The sequence below is a fragment of the Mytilus californianus genome, unplaced genomic scaffold (genome assembly GCF_021869535.1).
Source record: "Mytilus californianus isolate M0D057914Y unplaced genomic scaffold, xbMytCali1.0.p SCAF_9, whole genome shotgun sequence".
NCBI lineage: Eukaryota > Metazoa > Mollusca > Bivalvia > Mytilida > Mytilidae > Mytilus > Mytilus californianus.
Genome location: NW_026262745.1, coordinates 43,270,037 through 43,288,922, shown reverse-complemented (window position 1 = coordinate 43,288,922; position 18,886 = coordinate 43,270,037). Strand labels below are relative to the sequence as shown.

General features: G+C 38.3%; 1 protein-coding gene across 1 annotated transcript in view; it reads left to right on the top strand.

Annotated features, from left to right (window-relative positions):
• The first annotated feature begins 253 nt into the window (after positions 1–253).
• Positions 254–18,886, top strand: part of LOC127715894 (sodium- and chloride-dependent glycine transporter 2-like) — a 38,179-nt gene continuing 19,546 nt past the window's right edge. Inside the window, 3 exon segments of the mRNA XM_052222012.1 lie at positions 254–298; positions 446–611; positions 1,098–1,229. Coding sequence (XP_052077972.1) covers positions 254–298; positions 446–611; positions 1,098–1,229 — 343 coding nt within the window.

Below are 18,886 nucleotides of genomic sequence, written 5' to 3'. Positions count from 1 at the left end.
TTACAAAATATCTATAATAATAACAGCAGAAAAGCAATTAAATTATTGAATCCTATGTAATTCTGCACATTTTGGTTATATACACGACACTGTAGGTCTAAGGAGAGGCGGCGGCGGATTTGCAAATGAGTGTTTTGCAAATTAAAAGTGTCCAGTGTTAAAAGCATATTGTAAAAAGTGGGGATTTCTTTATAACTGAAAATGATAATCATTTTATTCAGCTTATTATGTGTTGTAATGTTTAACAAAAATAATGGCTCTTCCAGTGTTCCAGAGTCCGGTTGACAATAGTGTCCTAGTCATGCAACATTTATATTTTTGAGGATTTTGCAAATGCCCCTACAAAGGGTTCTTTAAACATTACATATTTGCTGTCCATGCGTTGTCTTCTTTTCTAGCCATCCATTACCTTGATTATCGAACGATATATCTTTTATCATTTAAGGAGTTTAAAGAAAATTCAAAATCGAAGGGCAAATATGAAGTTACACAAGAAGAAAGAAGAGAAACATGGACTGGACGTTTGGACTTTTTCCTATCTTCTGTTGGATATGCTGTTGGTATTGGTAACATCTGGCGATTTCCATACCTATGTTATAAAAATGGAGGAGGTCAGTTTTCTTATGGTATTCGTGTCTTGATTTTAAAGGGAGCGTTCATCAGTAAGAGTTGTTATAAGGTCACATCTAGAGTCATGCAAACTGTCATGCAAACACGTGTTGTTTTTAATGTTAAAAGTTTAGTATTTTTTAACATGCGGTGACCTAGTACAAAAAATTGTTAACACGAAAAAAAGTTGGAAAATTGCCTTTCTAACTGCAAATGAAGTGTAATTTCCTTGTAAGCAATAACAAATTGTGTAGAATGTTCACTGTAGTTATGGACAAGATAAAACTGTTATCATGCCGAGTAATTGAACGAAGACTAAAAGGGAAAAACTATAGAGACAATACCTCTGGTTAATAGGGAAGTAACTTTGTCCTCTTCTAGAGATAGGTTCCTATACAAAAAAAAAAAAATAACAAATAAAAGAAAATAGAATGGAAATAAAGTCAGTGATATGAAAACTATGATTTGTGAAATAATTTCTTTTCCAGGATCGTTTCTGATTCCATACATAACATTTATGATACTGGGTGCGCTACCAATGTTTCTTCTGGAATACTCTGTTGGTCAGTTTTCTAGTAATGGACCAATAAGTGTATGGAAAATATGTCCTTTAATGAAAGGTGAGACCTTTTCCGTTATACGTGTGCTCATTTTAGTCTTGTTCCTTTAAGCGTTTACACAGAATATTTGTTTTCGTCTATTAAACGGACTTTAAGTGATTAAAAAAGTACATTGACATTGCGGTTGACAAGACAACGTGACATTGAATTCTTGTTTGATACAACAATGTAAACAATCTGCAGCGTGCAAAATATGAATCCCCAAAGGTCCTACGGAATAACGAAATCAAAAGAACAAGAAGGACCCCCTTTTCACATACTCGCACAAAATATTCATTATATATATATAAGTGAATCTATTTCTGATTTAACCATAACGTTATAGTTAAATCAGAATAGATTGATATGATTAATTTTACATCATAATCAGCTAGGCTCAAGCTAGCAGCCACTCGCTAGCAGCCACTCCGCTAGCAGCCAGTTTTCAGATATGTCTATAAATCCAAAAGTTGCATAAGACTCAATTATTTTCTATACTATATATAACGCTTTTTAGTTTAACAATCGAAGACACTATGAATGCGTTTTAGGGGTGGATCCAAGAATTTTGAAGGGGGAAAAGGGAGGGGGGAGGGGTAATTACCAAAAACGATATATATATATACCGCCGAATGGAGGAATACAAAAAATTGTTGGACGATTTTATGCAAAAAATAAGAAGATATTTTTCCGTTGGAAGAGGAGGGTGGCGTACGCCCTCCACGCATAATCTGAATCCGCAACTGACTTTTATATTTTCATTTCTTGATCAAGAATTAAAAGACATTTGTATATTTTATCAGCACACCGCGCTGCATGCGTTGAAAGGGTGAGACATAGATAAAAAAAAATATATAGTACACTGCAAGAGTGGAGAAATAAGGAAATACTTTTTTAAAACACAATGTTAAGCAGTATTTTTTTTAAACAATTTAAATTGTAACCCTCAAAAGCATGGAAATGTGGAAAACAATTTTTGTTAAAAATCTTTAAAAAATATGATTTACCTCCCTTTAAAACTTACTACTTTAGAATAATTAAAATATTAAGTCTTCTTTGATGCGTAAAACTACAAATACTTGTATCATAAGGTGTCAAGCATTTATTCATTAAATATTAATGATCATGTAACAAACAGTTACAGAAATTATATATAATTGAGCTAATTTCAGTTTCATTTTATGCCTATTTCATGAGACTCATTGTGAATATTCATGAAGTTCGAATAACTATTTTACAGCTTCGGAAACACAATCAGCAATTATCCACAAATGATGCCAGAAGGAAGGGACTATTATATATTTTAATTCGGTTGATGAATTGTAGCTAGTTAGAATTGAATAAAAGCAATGAAATGAATAAGCTGTCATAGACAAAGTGAGAACTAAACATAACCTATCTTGTCGAAAACAGGATGAAATGAATATTCTATCCAAAATAAAGAATTATTGTGTACGAAATCGAAAGTAAATTTTCGCGCGGCTTTGCCGGCCCAAAAAATGACTTTTGCGAAGCTAGCCGGCGATAACAGTCGACAACTTTCTATCCAATCTGCAATAATATTCATGAGCCTGCGATAATATTCATGAGATGACCTGGGTTCGATTAAGCGATGTAAGGAAGTATCGTTTATTAGGATAAAATCATGTTTTGCTGTTTATATTTGATATTGCTATAAATAATAATAAAATCTGAACACTATGGGTGTCTTCGAGGTCTGCGTTTACTTAATCAGTTATAAAAGGGGAACGCTTACGGAGAACCGATAATTACAAATATTTTTTCGGTAAATTATATAAAATGCTAATTGAAACATCAATGAAAAGCCTTTTATATAAAAACATTAAGCTGAACCATAAATACAATCTACAGATGCTTCTCGGTAAAGACACGTTCCATATAGAATTACAAAATGGTTGTTATTAAATTCTCTTACATGCCGACGCGACATTTTTTACTGGTTTTAAATCACTTTTATAATTATACAGTACTCCTATTATAAACAATCGTTTTCGACCATATTTAACAGCTCAGACTAAAAGATAAGACCAGGTACCCCTACCCTATGCTGACAAACTGGTACGTATTTAGGGCATACGTTCTATGAGCCACTTTAGAGGCAACAACTGGTACCAACGTGAATAATATCTAGGTTTGGCCAGCCATATGGAACTCTTACCCAAATTCGTACGGGTCTCAAGCAACACACCCTTCGTTTAATAGTGACAAGCTCGTATGGGTCAAGGGCATAAGTGCTCAGAGCCATGTAAGAGGCAATGTCTTCATCTTCTCCTTGTTTCATGGCCAACGTGGTGAATCTCTTAGTGTGGCCAGCCAGCAATAGTTAAGTCGAACGACGTGACATACCCGGTACCCCCGACTCCCTCGCCCTATGCTGACACAATTAGTGTTTGACTTGCCAGCAATAGTTAAGTGAGAGTATGACATACCAGGTACCCCCACCCCATCCTTCGTTCAATGCTGACAAGGTCTTAAGGGTCAATGGCATAAGTCATAAGGGCCATTTTAGAGGCAATGTCTTCTACTAATTCTTGTATCATGGCCAACGTGAATAATATCTAGGTTTGGCCAGCCGACAGTAGTGAAGTTGGACTATGTGACATAGCAGGATACACCCCCGCCCCCACCCCCCCGCCAACACACATGCTAACAAATACGTACGGGTCTAAAGCATACGTGCTATGGGCCATTTTAAAGTTGGACAATGAGAGGTCCCCCTAACCCAATACTGAAAACTCGTACGGCTCTAGGCCATCAGTGCTATAGGCCATTTTAGAGGCAATGCATACATCTACATGATATCATGGTCAACGTGAATAATCTTTTAGTTTAAACAGCCGGTAATAGTTAAATTGGACTATGTTACATATTAGGTGCCCCTTTTTATCCAATGATGACGAACTCGTACGAGTCTACGACATATGTACTATGATGCATGTCAGAGGCAATATCTAGCTCTACCTCTGGTACCATAGCCAACGTGAAGAATGTCTTAGTTTGATCAGCCGGCAATAGTTAAGTTGGACAATAAGACATACCAGGTCCCCCTAACGCTATGCTGAAAACTCGTACGGCTCTAGGCCATAAGGGCTATAGACCATTTTTGAGGCCGTTCATACCTCTACTACTGGTATCATGGTCAACGTGAAAAATCTTTTAGTTTGACCTGCCGGTAATAGTTAAATTGGACTATGTTACATATTAGGTGCCCCCTTTTTATCCCATGCTGACGAACTCGTACGAGTCTACGACATTAGTACTATGATTCATTTCAGAGGCAATATCTACCACTACCTCTGGTATCATGGCCAATATGGAGAATATCTTAGTTTGGCCAGGCGGAAATAGTAAAGTCAGACTATGTGACATTCCAGGTACAACCCTACCTTCGGCCAATATTGACAAGCTCGTATGGGTCAAGGACATAAGCGCTCAGAGCCATGTTATAGGCAATGTCTTCTTCTTCCTCTTGTATCATGGCCAACGTGGTGAATCTCTTAGTGTGGCCAGCCGGCAATAGTTAAGTCGGACTATGTGACATACCCGGTACCCCGACTCCCTCGCCCGATGCTGACACAATAATTTGGGCTTGCCGGCAATAGTTAAGTGAGAGTATGACATACCAGGTACCCCCGACCCACCCTTCACCCAATGCTGAAAAGGTCTTACGGGTCAAGGGCATAAGACATAATGGCCATTTTAGAGGCAATTTCTTCTTCTACCTCTTGTTTCATGGCCAACGCGAATAGTATATAGGTTTGGCCAGCCGACAGTAGTGAAGTTAGACTATGTGACATACCAGGTATGCCCCATTTAACCCTATGCTGACAATCTGCCTACAGATCTAGGGCATAATTGTTAAGTGCTATTTTAGAGGTAATGTCTGTCTCTACTTCTGGTATCATGGCCCAAAGTTGATAACCTTTAAGTTTGGGCAGCCGGCTCACTGAAATATGCTGACAAACTTATAATTGTCTAGGACATAAGTGCTCAGAGCCATTTAAGATGCAATGCGTATCTATACCTGTGGTACCATGGCTAACGTGGAGAATATCTTAGTTTGGCAAGCCGGCAATTTTTAAGTGAACTAGGAATCTGATGTACGGTAGTTGTCGTCTGTTTATGTAGTTCATACGTGTTTCTCGTTTCTCGTTTTTATATAGATTAGACCGTTGGTTTTCCCGTTTGAATGGTTTTACACTAGTAATTTTTGGGGCCCTTTATAGCTTGCTGTTCGGTGTGAGCCAATGCTCTGTGTTGAAGGCCGTACCTTGTCCTATAATGGTTTACTTTTATAAATTGTTACTTTGATGGAGAGTTGTCTCATTGGCACTCATACCACATCTTCCTATATCTATGTAGTAAACCAGGATACAACGACCCCCCTTCCCACCCACCACCCCAACCCCAAAATGCTGACAAGCTCGCACGGGTCTAGCGCATAAGTACTAGTGCTCTGAGCGACTTTAGAGGCAATGTCTTCTTCTACCTCTGGTATCATGGCAAACATTGTGATCTCTTAGTTTGGCCAACAGATAATAGTAAAGTTCGACAATGAGACATACCAGGTACCCCAAACCCTATGCTGAAAACTCGTACGCGTACGGGTCTAGAGCATCAATGCTACGAGCCCATTTAGAGGCAATGTATACCTCCACCTCTGGTATCATGGTTGACGTGAACAATCTCTTAGTTTGATAGTTAAATTGGACTATGTGATATTCCAGGTTCCCCCCTTTTTACTCTATGCTGACAAACTCGAACAGGTCTAGGACATGAGTGCAACAAGCCATTTAAGAAGTAATATCTGCCACTACCTATGGTACCATGGCTAAATTGGAGAATATCTGTTTGGCCAGGCGGCAATAGTTAAGTCTGACTATGAGATATAACAAGTTCGCAAGTTAACATACCAGGTACACCCCCTCACCCTTCACCCCATGCTGACAAGCTCGTATAGGTCAAGGGCATAAGTGCTCAGGGCCATTTTAGAGGCAATATCTTCTTCTACCTCTTGTATCATGGCCACTGTGGAGAATCTCTTAGTATGCCCAGCCGTTAATAGTTAAGTCGGATTATGTGAAATGCAAGAACCCCAAACCCTATTCTGACAAACTTATACGGGTCTAGGGGGTAAGTGCTAAGAGCCATTTTAGAGGCAATATCTACCTCTTCCTTTGGTACAATGGCTAACGTGGATAATCCTTTAGTTTGGCTAGCAGGCAATAGTTAAGTCACACTATGTGATATACTAGGAACCACGCCTCCCCCTGTTCACCAAATGCTGCCAAGCTCGTTTAGGTCGAGGGCATAAGTGCTAAAGGCCATTTTAGAGGCAATGCCTCTACCTTTTGTATCATGGCCAACATGTAAAATCTTTTAGTTTGGCCATCCGGCAATAGCTAAGTCGGACTATGTTACATACCAAGTTCCCCCACCCGATGCTTGCAAACTCGTACGGGTCAAGGGCATAAGTGTTATAGACCATTTTTGAGGCAATGTCACCATCTACTTCTGGTAGTATTGATTTTAGAGAATAAAGTATTGTATGGTACCATGGCCAACGTTGAGTATCTTTTAGATTGGCCATCCGCCAATAGTTAAATCTGACAATGAGATATAACAAGTTCGCCCCATCCGATGCTGACGAACTCATACAGGTTTAGGGCATCAGTGCTCAAAACCATTTTAGAGGCAATGTCTACCTATATCTCTAGTACCATGGCCAACGTGGAGAATTTCTTCTTTTGGTCAGCCGGCAATAGTTAAGTTGGTCTATGTGATATATGGCAAGTAACCCCCGCCACCCCCACCCCCTCCCCTTTTCACGATATGCTTGCAAATTGTACGGTTATAGTGCTTCAATGCTATGAGCCATTTAAGAGGCACTGTCTTCTTCTTCCTCTGATATCATGGCCAACGAAGTGAATCTCTAAGTTTGGCCACCCGGCAATAGTTTACTCGGAATATGTGACATACATGGTACCCTAATTCACCCCATCCCTCTCCTTATGCTGACAGGCTCGTATGGGTTATTTTTTAGGGGCATAAGTGCTAAAAGCCAATTTATAGGCAATTTCTACTTCTACGTCTGGTTCTATTGCCAACGTGTCTTGGCCAGCCCGAAATAGTTAAGTTTGACTACGTGACAAACCAGTATCCCCCTCATAACCATATGCTGACAAAATCGTTCGGGTCTAGGGCATAAGTGCTATTGGCCATATTAGAGGCAATGTGTGACTCTACCTCCAGTACCATGGCCAAAGTGGAGAATCTTTTATTTTTGCCAGCTGGCTCACTCTAGTTTGCTGACAAACTCATACGGGTCTAAGACATATGTCTACCTGTACCTCTGGTACAAGGGACAACTTCGAGAATTTCTTAGTTTGGTCGGCCTTCGATAATCAAGATGGACTACTAGTATGTGTTATATAGCAGGTACCCCCTCTTTTTCACCATATAAAAGTGTACGGGTATAATGCATCAGTGCTATGAGCCTTTTTTGAGGCAATGTCTTCTCCTACCTCTGGTATCATTACCAAACTTAGAGAATATCTTAGTTTGGCCAGCCGGTCATAGACAAGTCGGACTATGTGACATACCAGGTACCCCCAACCCTATGCTGCCAAGCTTGTACGGGTCTAGGGCATAAGTGCTATAGACCATCTAAGAAGCAATGTCACCCTTTGCCTCTTGTAGTATTGAATTTCAGATAAAACTGTATTGAATGATACAATGGCCAACGTGGTTTTAGTTTGGCCTTCTTGCAATACTTAAGTTAGACTATGTGACATTCCTTGTACCTCCCTTTTACCTGATGTTGACAAACTCGTATGGGTCTAGGGAATAAGTGCTTAAGGGCATTTTAGAGGCAATGTCTACCTATACCTCTTCCACTTCCTTTGGTATCATGGCCAACGTGGTGAATCTCTTAGTTTGGCATACTGAAAATAGTTATTTTTAACCATGTGACATATTAGGTACCCACAGCCCTATGCTGACAAACTGGTACGGGACTAGATCATACGTGCTAAAGGCGATTTTAGGGCAATGTTTAATTCTACCTCTGCTACCATTGCCAACGTAAATAATGTCTAAGTTTGGCCAGTCGCAATAGTTATTTGGAATATGTGACACACCAGGTACTCCTCACCCTATGGTGACAAATTCGTACGGGTCTAGGACAGAAGTGCTATTAGCCATTTTAGAGGCAATGCCTACCTCTATCTCTGGTACCATCGGAAACGTGGAGAATGTCTAAGATTGGCCAGCCGGCTCATTTTTTCCAGACTTGGGAACTTAGTAATTTTCCAGCAAATTGAAAGAGGGTACAAGTTTTTTGTAATTACCTCGTTCTACAGTTTTCAAGTTAAACTCCTGAAACTTTGCAGGACGTTTGTACATATATTGAAGCTATTATTGAATTGTTTAGGGATTTTTCTCTCATTTTTCAAGACATTGGAAATCATTCATTTTTCAGCAACATTTAGTAAAAAAAATTGCAACCCGACCATTAAGGACTGTGACCTATTTTTACGAGGTAAATTTAGGGTGGTTAAGGGGGTTATTTATGTCAGACATTGACCTATATAGAAGACTTTCCGTTGGTTGTACCACCAGGGATTTTTCGTCAAGGAAGCCTTTGGCCCCGTGCAGATAATGAATTGCCGTAGAGAAATAAAAGGGAAGAGGCACAATGTCAGAACCCGATATAGGACCTCATTAGGTCACTGACTTTTATTTTTACATAGTGCGAAACAAGAGTTGCTATAGGGAACGATTTAAATTTAGGCCAAGTGCAGTTTGTCTGTAATGTCAGACCCCGATATTGGACATTCTTGGATTGTCCCAGCTAGGCCTATGTATGGTGTAGACTTTCCGTGAGTTGTTTGGGCATTTTGATCCAGGAAATAAAAGTTCACTGCCTTTGATTGGCATCTAGTGCATATTAAATAATATCAAAGAGGTTTTTTCCGAATTAAATTTAGGACGAGTGACGGGGTCAGTAATGTAAGATCCCGATATTGGGCATGTGGTGAAGACCTTCGGTGAGTTTTCTTATCTGGGCCTTTGTCCAGGAAACCTTATGCCTCTTGTTTGCATTTATACCTTGTGGAGATCAAATAAAAGTACGGTCATAAGGATTTGTTTATGAGTTAGATTTAGGTTGGATAAGTCATACCTTGATATTGGACCCATGGTATACACCTTCTGTGAATTGTCACCCTTGAGCCTTTTGGTCCAGGAAATATAGGGCTATTGGATTGTATTTGAACATTATAGTGCAGATAAAAGCATTGCCGTATTGATTTTTCTTTTACGAATGGAAATATGGTTGATAGGGTCAGTTATGTAATTCCGATATTCTATGTTCTATATATTATATATGGTTTAGACATTCCGTGAAGTATCCTATCTGGGCTTCTTGATTAAATAATCCATAAACCACTGCCTTTCATTTGCATCTAGGGCGTAAAAGGTATCCAACTAGACAATTTGATCTAGAATACTATAGGCCACTAACTTTTATTTGTACCTTTTGTGAATAAAAAGCCTTAAAGGATCGTTTTTTTTGGGGGATGGGGGTGGGGGTTGGGGGTTGAAATTAGGGTAGGTATGGGGTCAGGTATTTCATACCAAGATTTGGAACTAATGCTGTAGACCTTCCTTGAGTTGTCTCGCCTGGGCCTTTTAGTCCAATAAATATTTGGCCTCTGTCTTTCATATGGACGTAGGAATCTTTTCACAGATTAAATATTAATTCAGGCTGTGAAAAGAAACTTATCATAGATACCATGATTAAAATTTTGTACGCCAGACCCGCGTTTCGTCTACAAAAGACTCGTTAGTGACGCTCAAAATTAAAAAGTTTAAAATGGTAAATTAAAGTACAAAGTTGAAGAGCATTGAGGACCAAACAATTCCGAAAGGTTTTGCAATTACAGCTAATTTATAAGTTAGCCTATTCCTGAGGTAGAAAATACTTTTTTATAAAAGTTTAAGTTTTGTTAATTTATGATTATGACCATAATTATCAATGATAATTCATATCAACCCACAGAGGTCAGTAACGTCAGAACTCGATAATAGAAATGTGTTGTAGACCTTCCAAGAGTTGTGTCAAAATGTGCAATTAGACTCAAGAAACCGTAGGTCACTGGTTTGAATTTGTTACAAGTGGGGATAAAAGCATTGACGTATGGAGTTAGATTTAGAGTAGCTTAGGGGTCTGTTATATCAGACCCCCATATTCAACATAAAAGTTAGTCCTTGCGTGAGTCCTCATACCGGGACATTTTAGTCTAGGAAACCTGAAGTCATTGCCTTTAGGTGTCAGACCTAAAATTCACTCACTCCAATCTAGAACGTTAAAGTAGCCTATTTCTGGACTAAAAATAGTGCTTTTGATATCATTGTTTACTTAAACTGACCAAAAAATTTGCAGAAATACAACTGTTGATGTAAGAAAAATATATACTGAGCCAAAATTTACTTGTCCATAAGTTTGCATTAAAAACTGAGGATTAATGCGCTCCATAGTATACATATTCAAGATTTCCAGAAAACTAGGGGTTATTGACAGTAGTAGTTACCTTCGGAACGTTGGTATTTTACTACAAGACTTTAAAGAGAGGTGAAAGGGACATTCAAACTCATAAGTCAAAATAAACTGACAACGCCATGGCTAAAAAAGAAAAAGACAAACAGAAAACAACAGTACACAAAACACAACATAGAAAACTAAAGACTAACCAACACGAACCCCACCAAAAACTGGGGGTGATCTCAGGAGTTCCTGAAGGGTAAGCAGATACTGCTCCATATGTGGCACCCGTCATGTTGCTCATGTTGGAACCCAGTAATAAGTCTAATTCGGTAGGTCATATTCGGGGAAAGGGGGAACGGGATTGTAGTTACGACAATCGGAACATATCCGTTATCGGTTATCATCTGTGAATCGGATATTCCATAACGGTCAACCAACACGTGATGGCGTCCGTAAAATTACGAAGGGATGACTTCAACTTCCCCACTTGGAACTCTTTGTTTAGAAATTTCCTTGTGAGCAGCAACCCTCCATCAAGGAAATCATGACAGGAAATACAAGCCCTGGAATATCGTATCAACTTGGAGATATATACTCCGTATGCAGGCGCTGCTGGATGAGTTGAACATGGGTTGAAAATTAGCATGTAGCAAGGTGATACATGTACAATTCAAGATATAACTGGTTTCCATGAAGTTAATCTTAAGGTAAAATATTTAGAAAGCTGTGAAAATGGAAAAATTGGTTGAATAAATGGGGATTTTGAATTGGTGGTCTGACATCTTTAATTTGCATCATGTGCGGATCAAAATATTGTCGTAAGAATCTTTTTAATTCAGTGATGGTAAGGGGTCAGTAATCCCGATTTGTAGCCTATGATGTGGATCTTCTGTTAGTAAACACATCTTGGCCTTTTGGTCGGTAAAACCTTATAGTATATCTTTCATATGCTATAGTCAGGATAAAAGTACTGCAGTTAGGATCCTTTTCGAATTAGATTTAGACCATAGAAAAAAGATAAGTATTATCAGACCTCGATATTGGATCTGTGGTGAGATCTATCGAGGGTTTTTCCCCCTGGGTATTTTGTTCCAGAAAACATTAAGCCAGTACTATATAATTGACAGTGTGGCTGCACAAAAACATAGCACTGGGTTTTAAAATATAAACCCGAAACATTAACCCTTAACCATTACAAATAATAATCTAGTTCGACAGAACAATTGACCTGGCATGAGAATGATAAAAAAAGAGAAATACAATAAAGACATGGCATTGAAAAATAAAATGGAAAGTGAGGGAGATTGTATTTACACAGATTATCTGAATGAAAACGAATCAAAAAACTATAAAATAGAAAAAAAAAAGAAAAAAAATACCAGAAAATGTAATATTTAAAATCACAGAAATTACAGAATTGGATGTAAAATTCTGACAGAGTAAAATTTTTAATTCTTAGGAATAGAAGAACTGAAAATTAATACAGTCTGGGCTTTCAATATACTAGAAAAAAAGAAAATGAATTGGTTGGAACCTATGTTAAAAGTAACGGTTTACAAATAAACCCTAAATCATAATAGGCTTATTTTCCCTCCTTGTTGATAAGTAACTAGTATCGGGGTAGGTATAAAAAAATTATTAAATAAACTTTGAAATGATAAAAACAATTGTTTAGAAGGATGATAACAAGATAAACAATACACGAAATGGCATTAACAAAAAGAAGGATGTTGGATGTTGAAATAGTAAAACAGTTATTGCAAAGAATCAACTGCTTTAAAAAATTAAAAGATTAGAAAAAGCTCATATAATTGAACTGATTCAAACAAAACGGACAAAAAGGAAAGGTAATGAAAAGACATACAGGGAACTTTAAGGTGGACCCGGAAAAAGAGAAAATCGAGTGTTAGTGAAATGAAAAAGACTGCTTTGTTAAAAAGTGGTGTGGAGAAACCAGAAGAAACAAGGAACAATCGTAAGAGAAGTAGGAAACCCTAGGAAAAAACCTTGGATGGGTTATTTGCCTCAAGGACAATTAAACTCACAGTCTAGATGGATTATGTGATTTTACATTGTATGATTGAAAAGATGGTTGGTGATAGGAAGGAAGAAGAAGAAGCTTAGTAATTATGCATTGCTGGACAAAGTATTCACAAAGGCGACCAACTTTGAAGATATGTTGAAAACCATGTATAATAGCTTTGGAGAGAAATTTGCAAGTTGAACATAGGATAAAAGTGATGAGGCACTGAAAGAGGTGATTAGTATAAAATTTGATATCGGCAAATATAGATCCATTGCCGGATCTCAATACTAGGTCTTTCATAATTGTCTGGCAGACAATAAAGCGATCATGGATGTGAAGAACCAGGACGAGCAATGTTTTGGCATCAATACACCACGAATGGTAGACCTTAAAAGTCACGGTAGGGTGAACAAGTACCAGCGATGGGAGATGAGTTAACGTTGAAAGGATTGATTTCCCAGTGAATCTCAAGAACATTACCAAGTTTGAGAAAAACAATTCAAATATATATATCAACATGAATGGTTTAGAAAAGAAAAGAATCTACCCACTGATGATATCAGACACTGCGAAAAGAGAACTGAATGTGGACTTGTTGACGATTGAGAAAGACGGATTGACACATTGCTTTGTGTACTTGTTTATTTTTTCGTCGTGCTTTGTTTTTTGCCATGGCATTGACAGTTTGTTTTCGACTTGTGAGTTTAAATGTCTCTTTGGTATCTTTCGCCTCTCTTTTAATCACTTCCAAAGTGACCCTATCCCAGCAAAAAAAGTAAGATAATAACAAGATAACTGTGAATTAAAGATGCCGGATCAAGGGGCTTTACAAGATTTTACGAACCACATGAGATCAATGAAGTTCCATTATTTCGTAGTGTACGCAGAATTTGACTGCTTTCCTGAGTGTCATGAAAATAGCGCAAACTACGTTCCTCTTTTATTGTACTTTCGTTTGTCGACGTTGGTACGTCAATGACGTCGGCGTGGGCAGAAGTCGAAATAAGATGTTATCAAATGGTAAACTTGAACGACTGTATATTTTACATGTCTCCTGTCGCCACTGCATTTTTGTGCCGTGACTGTTGGAAATAATGGATTCGAAGTTGAAAGCAGTACGGGCAGGACACAGATGACAAGTGACACGGTTACTAAAGAAATTCGAGGACATTGAAAAGAATTCGGACTTAGACAAAGACGAAATGAAACTGATAGCGGATGCCATTAAACAGAAACAGAGGACTATCGTGGAATTAAATGAAAAGATACTGGATTCAACGTCGGAGGAGGATGTAGCGGAGGATGAGATGAGATGAGTATATGTTTAATCAAGAGTCAAGCTTCGGAAAATTCGAAAAAAACTGTCTCACCCTGTCTCAAAATGTGAGAGTCGCATCAACGTCTTTAGATCCAAATGCAAACAGTTTACGCCGACTAACCCGACGAGTTCATCGCTTACCAATGGCAATGTCATACACAGCAATGGAAATGGAATAAATGTACAACAAACACATTTTGATGATTTCCGCTCCATGCTAAATATCCATCCATTCCACACCATGCTGTAAGAAAGGACTCAGCTACCACACTCATTAGAATAGTACACGATTGAAGCTGAAAACAATCGCAAAACCATGCCAGCTTAAACGACTGTTTAACGCAGATACCACCAGTACTTAATGATCTAATAAAAATTCTGATGAGATTTCGACTCAACAAAATTGGAATGAGGACAGATATTGAGAACGCCTTTCTACATGTTGGCCTAGACACCAGTGACAGAGATGTAGCACGCTTCATATGGATCTAAATAATCAAACTAGCCAGCTGACTACTTACAGGTTTAAATCTGTATTATTTGGCACAAAATGCTCTCCATTTATCTGAAATGCAGCATTACTGAAGCACTGAGATGAATACAAAACGGAAACTGCGTTCACCATGAAGAAGGATTTGTATGTTGATAACATTTTGTCAAGCTTAAAAAATGAGAAGAAAGCTCTTAAATACTTCCGTGAAGCAAGATCGTTAATGTCAGAAGCTGGGTTTAATCTTCGCTCATGGACATCAAGTAGTAACCATCTCCCGAAAACTTGCACAAGTTGAAAATGTACTGGACAAAGACACCAAAACGAAAGTACTTGGAGTGCGTTGGGATACAACAACAGACAAACTAGTCCGGAAGTAAAATTGAACCAGGAAATCGGGAATATCACAAAGCGGGAGATTCTTAGCCAGTCTTCATGGATTTACGATCCGTTAAGTCCTATTACTGTGTGAGCCAAACTACTAATGCAAGATTTATGGAGACAGAAAATGGACTATGGATAAAACTTGCTAAATATTTAAAGATCACAACAACTTCAAAACTGAAACACTTTTTCACAAGCTCGTCAGTCAACATGGACCACATTGAACTACATGTTTTCGTCGATGCAAGTATGGGCGCATATGGAGCAGTAGCATATATTGGTAATGAAAGTAATTTAGCAGTAGTAATGGCGAAGAATCGTGTAGCATCACTAAAGAAGTTGACTCTTCCACAACTAGAACTAATGGAAGCACTTATCGGCGCTTGCCTCGCTAGCCACATCAGGACTACCCGACCTAGCAACAAAGTGGTATTTTGGTCAGACAGCCAAATTGTTCTACACTGGTTGAATACGTCGAGACAGTTAAAACGATTCGTTCAGAAAAGAATTGATGAGACAAAAAATTTGACTGCACAGAATGAATGGAGATATTGTCCAACTAAAGAGAATCCAGCAGACTTACTGACTCGAGGACTGACTGCGGAACAGTTTTTATAGAACACTATCTTGTTTAACGGACCCGAATGGGTAACAGATGAGAAAAAATGGCCGACATGGAACTCACAAGTAGTACCGTATAATCATCCTTCCTAGAACACGACAACAAGGACAACACACCAACAGAAGAAAGGAACAGTCTAAAGAAAACAGGAATTGATATTATTATGAACATTACTCGGTACAGCACCTTATACAAAACGATCCGAGTGACCGCCTTTATTCTGAGATTTGTAGACAACTGTAAAATTCCAAAATCACAAAGAAAAACCGACCAGCTGCTTGATACTAGTGAACTACAACAACTTGAAGTCACAGACCAGCAAAAGATTGTCACTCGTGAAACAGTTAAGATTATTTTTTTATTTAAATGGAACTATTCGTTGCGGTGGTAGGATTCACAACGAACCACTGACAGAGACTGCTAGATTCCCTTATTTATTACCTATAGATCCCCACTTACTCCATTAGTTGTACTGGATGTACATGAAACATTGAAACATTCTGGAGTACTAGCTACAGTAACTCAGATAAGATAAACATATTAGGATCTATGCAATCGCCAGTACGCCAGTACGCGATGAAGGTTCTACACAAACTTCCCGAAAAGTTAGCGGGAAACCACACAGAGAAACTGACCCGCCACCATTGCCGAAAAGCAGATTGACAGAAGCATCAGTACGAGCGAATGAAAGAATTCACAAGTGGATACACGGACAATAATTTGTGAAAGTTAAAGTTAAATTCAGTGAAATCAAATATTGACAGTTTAAAGTTAATTTCACTTTCTGCCGTAACCATGGACATGTTTTGAGAATTATTTGATTTAAAGTCATTAATTGGTAACTGGAAATTATTTTATTTTTATATAACTGTATTTATTTTCTTTGCGTGCCCGGATAATGTCGCGAAAATAGCGCGAACTACGTTCCTCTTTTATTGTACTTTCGTTTGTTGACGTCGGTACGTCGTCTTGGGCGGAAGTCAAAATAAGATGTTATTAAATGGTTGACTTGCGGCTGTATATTTTATATGTCTTCATCGCCACTACACTGAAGACGTCAAGTCAAAAAATTGTCAGGGGTCGAAGAGAAATCAAGCCAAAGACTTTGTAAAATAAATCAATGAACAGAAAGAGATCTCAGCCGCAGAAATTATGAGTCACTGGTGCCAAAAGAATGACTGCAAACCAGACATCAAACCCTACCAGAAGCACACACCGCCCGGAATTTGCTATATCATTAAGTGCTATGACGACAGGGTGTTAACAAGAGAACCACTTTGTTATACACATTGTACAATGCAGTGGCCAAGATCTTTGTGAATAAACTTGAATAAGATTTTTGAGCGCTGTACCAGAAAGATAAATATCAAAAATCCAATGATATATCGAAGGAGAATAAGCAACGGGTCTAGAGTATAAGTGCTAAAGTCCATTTAGAGGTAATGTCTCCCTCTACCTCTGGTACTATGGCCAACAAGGAGAATATCGAAGTTTGGACAATCGGCAATAGTTATTGGACTACTAGTATGTTACACACCAGGTACCCCTCACACTAATGTGACAAGTTCGTACGGGTCTAGTGCATAAGTGCTATTGGCCATATTAGAGGCAATATCTACCTTTATCTCTTGTACAATGGGCAACGTGGAGAATATCTTAGATTGGCCAGCCGGCTCGTTAAAGATTCCAAGAACTTTCTTGTTGACCTCAGTCTAAACTTTAGATTTATGGTCAGTCGGGTAATTGGAGATCTCGTACCACTGAGCACATGTTTATATATGTATTTGTAAATGTCTCTGGTCTGAATATTGCAAACGAGATTTAGTATTTGTGTGAAGCAGACCGTGGCTCGCGTTCCGTATTTGGTTTTTAGGTAGTCTTATTCATAATCAGTCATCAGTGTTTTTAGCAGTTCCAAAATTTCCAAACGTAGGTAGATTGGTTTGTCAAATACCAGCTTGGTTCGTGTCCTGTGGATTACAGCCATTAAATAATTAAATATAGTCCGTTTCTTGAATTCGGGGATGATTGCTAGTATTAAAGCTTTCGTGTTGTTACGGATACCAACACGGTTCCGGATATTTTCAATGCTTTTGCAAACAATTTCATCATCCTATTGAATTCTTTTTTAAATGTTGCCATATGTTCGGCTCGGAGTTTCGTTTTCTTGTCAATGTAAGGTTTCAACCGTGGGCTTTGGTTGAACATGATAACTTTATGTAGATTCATAAGTTTCAACCCCGTGGCTAGATATCTCTTTAAGTGCACATGATACACCACATATATTGTCTTGTTCTGAAGATTAGCTACTGGTTCTTGATTTGACTCCGTTCATTTACAAAGATTGTGGAGCCAGTGGACAATCATTAGGTAACATTTCTTTTGCTATCATATCTCCATCGACTTCCTTATAAGGAAAAGTGATGTCACAATCAATTACTTTTTACTTTCTGGGAACACCATTGATTAATCAAGGCAGTCTGTTGCGTGATATATATTCTTTGCGAAAAAATTAATCCATTGAACACAAAAGATGGTACATTTATCCAAACCTCAGCCGAGGTATGTAGTTTTCAACAAAGTAAATGCCAGTAAAATTTGGTGACCATTCTTCGTGTAAATCTCATACATGTGGTCTTAGCAAATTAAAGTGTGTGTCTAATTTTTCCAGCTTATATTTTGCAATCCGAGTTTTACCGCAGTCCAGTATCATAAGAAAAACTCTTACTGCAAGTAACGGAATACACATGTATCATTGAGGCTGGCTAGGTAGTCGCGTATTCATGTTTACTTGGTAGTCGTTTCTACTGTAATTCGTTTGATATAGCAAGCCCTAAGTTGGAATTCATCCGGATCAAGGGAAAATTTCTCTAAACACTTTCCGTACACTATGATTGGAACTTTCATTTATCTCATATGGTTTTTAAAATCTTGGAAGGTTCCTTGATCCGGCACCGTTACATTCGCAGTCATCCTTTTTTATTACAGTATTCTCTTTGCTAGGTTAGGGTCTGCTCACTTTGTGATCAAAAGAGAGGCGAAAGATGCCAAAAGGATATTTTTAAAGGGTAAGCAAATCCTGCTCCACATGTGACACCCGTCGTGTTACTCCTATAAAATATGTTCATTAACTTTATCAAAATGAAAAGATGATTTATGAGCTTGTTGAAAGCATGTTCTCGATGGGTAAAAAAACCCAAATACCTCGACAGGGTGATTGTTCAATTGACACATACGACTGAATCTGAGCGATCACGTAAAACCGACGAT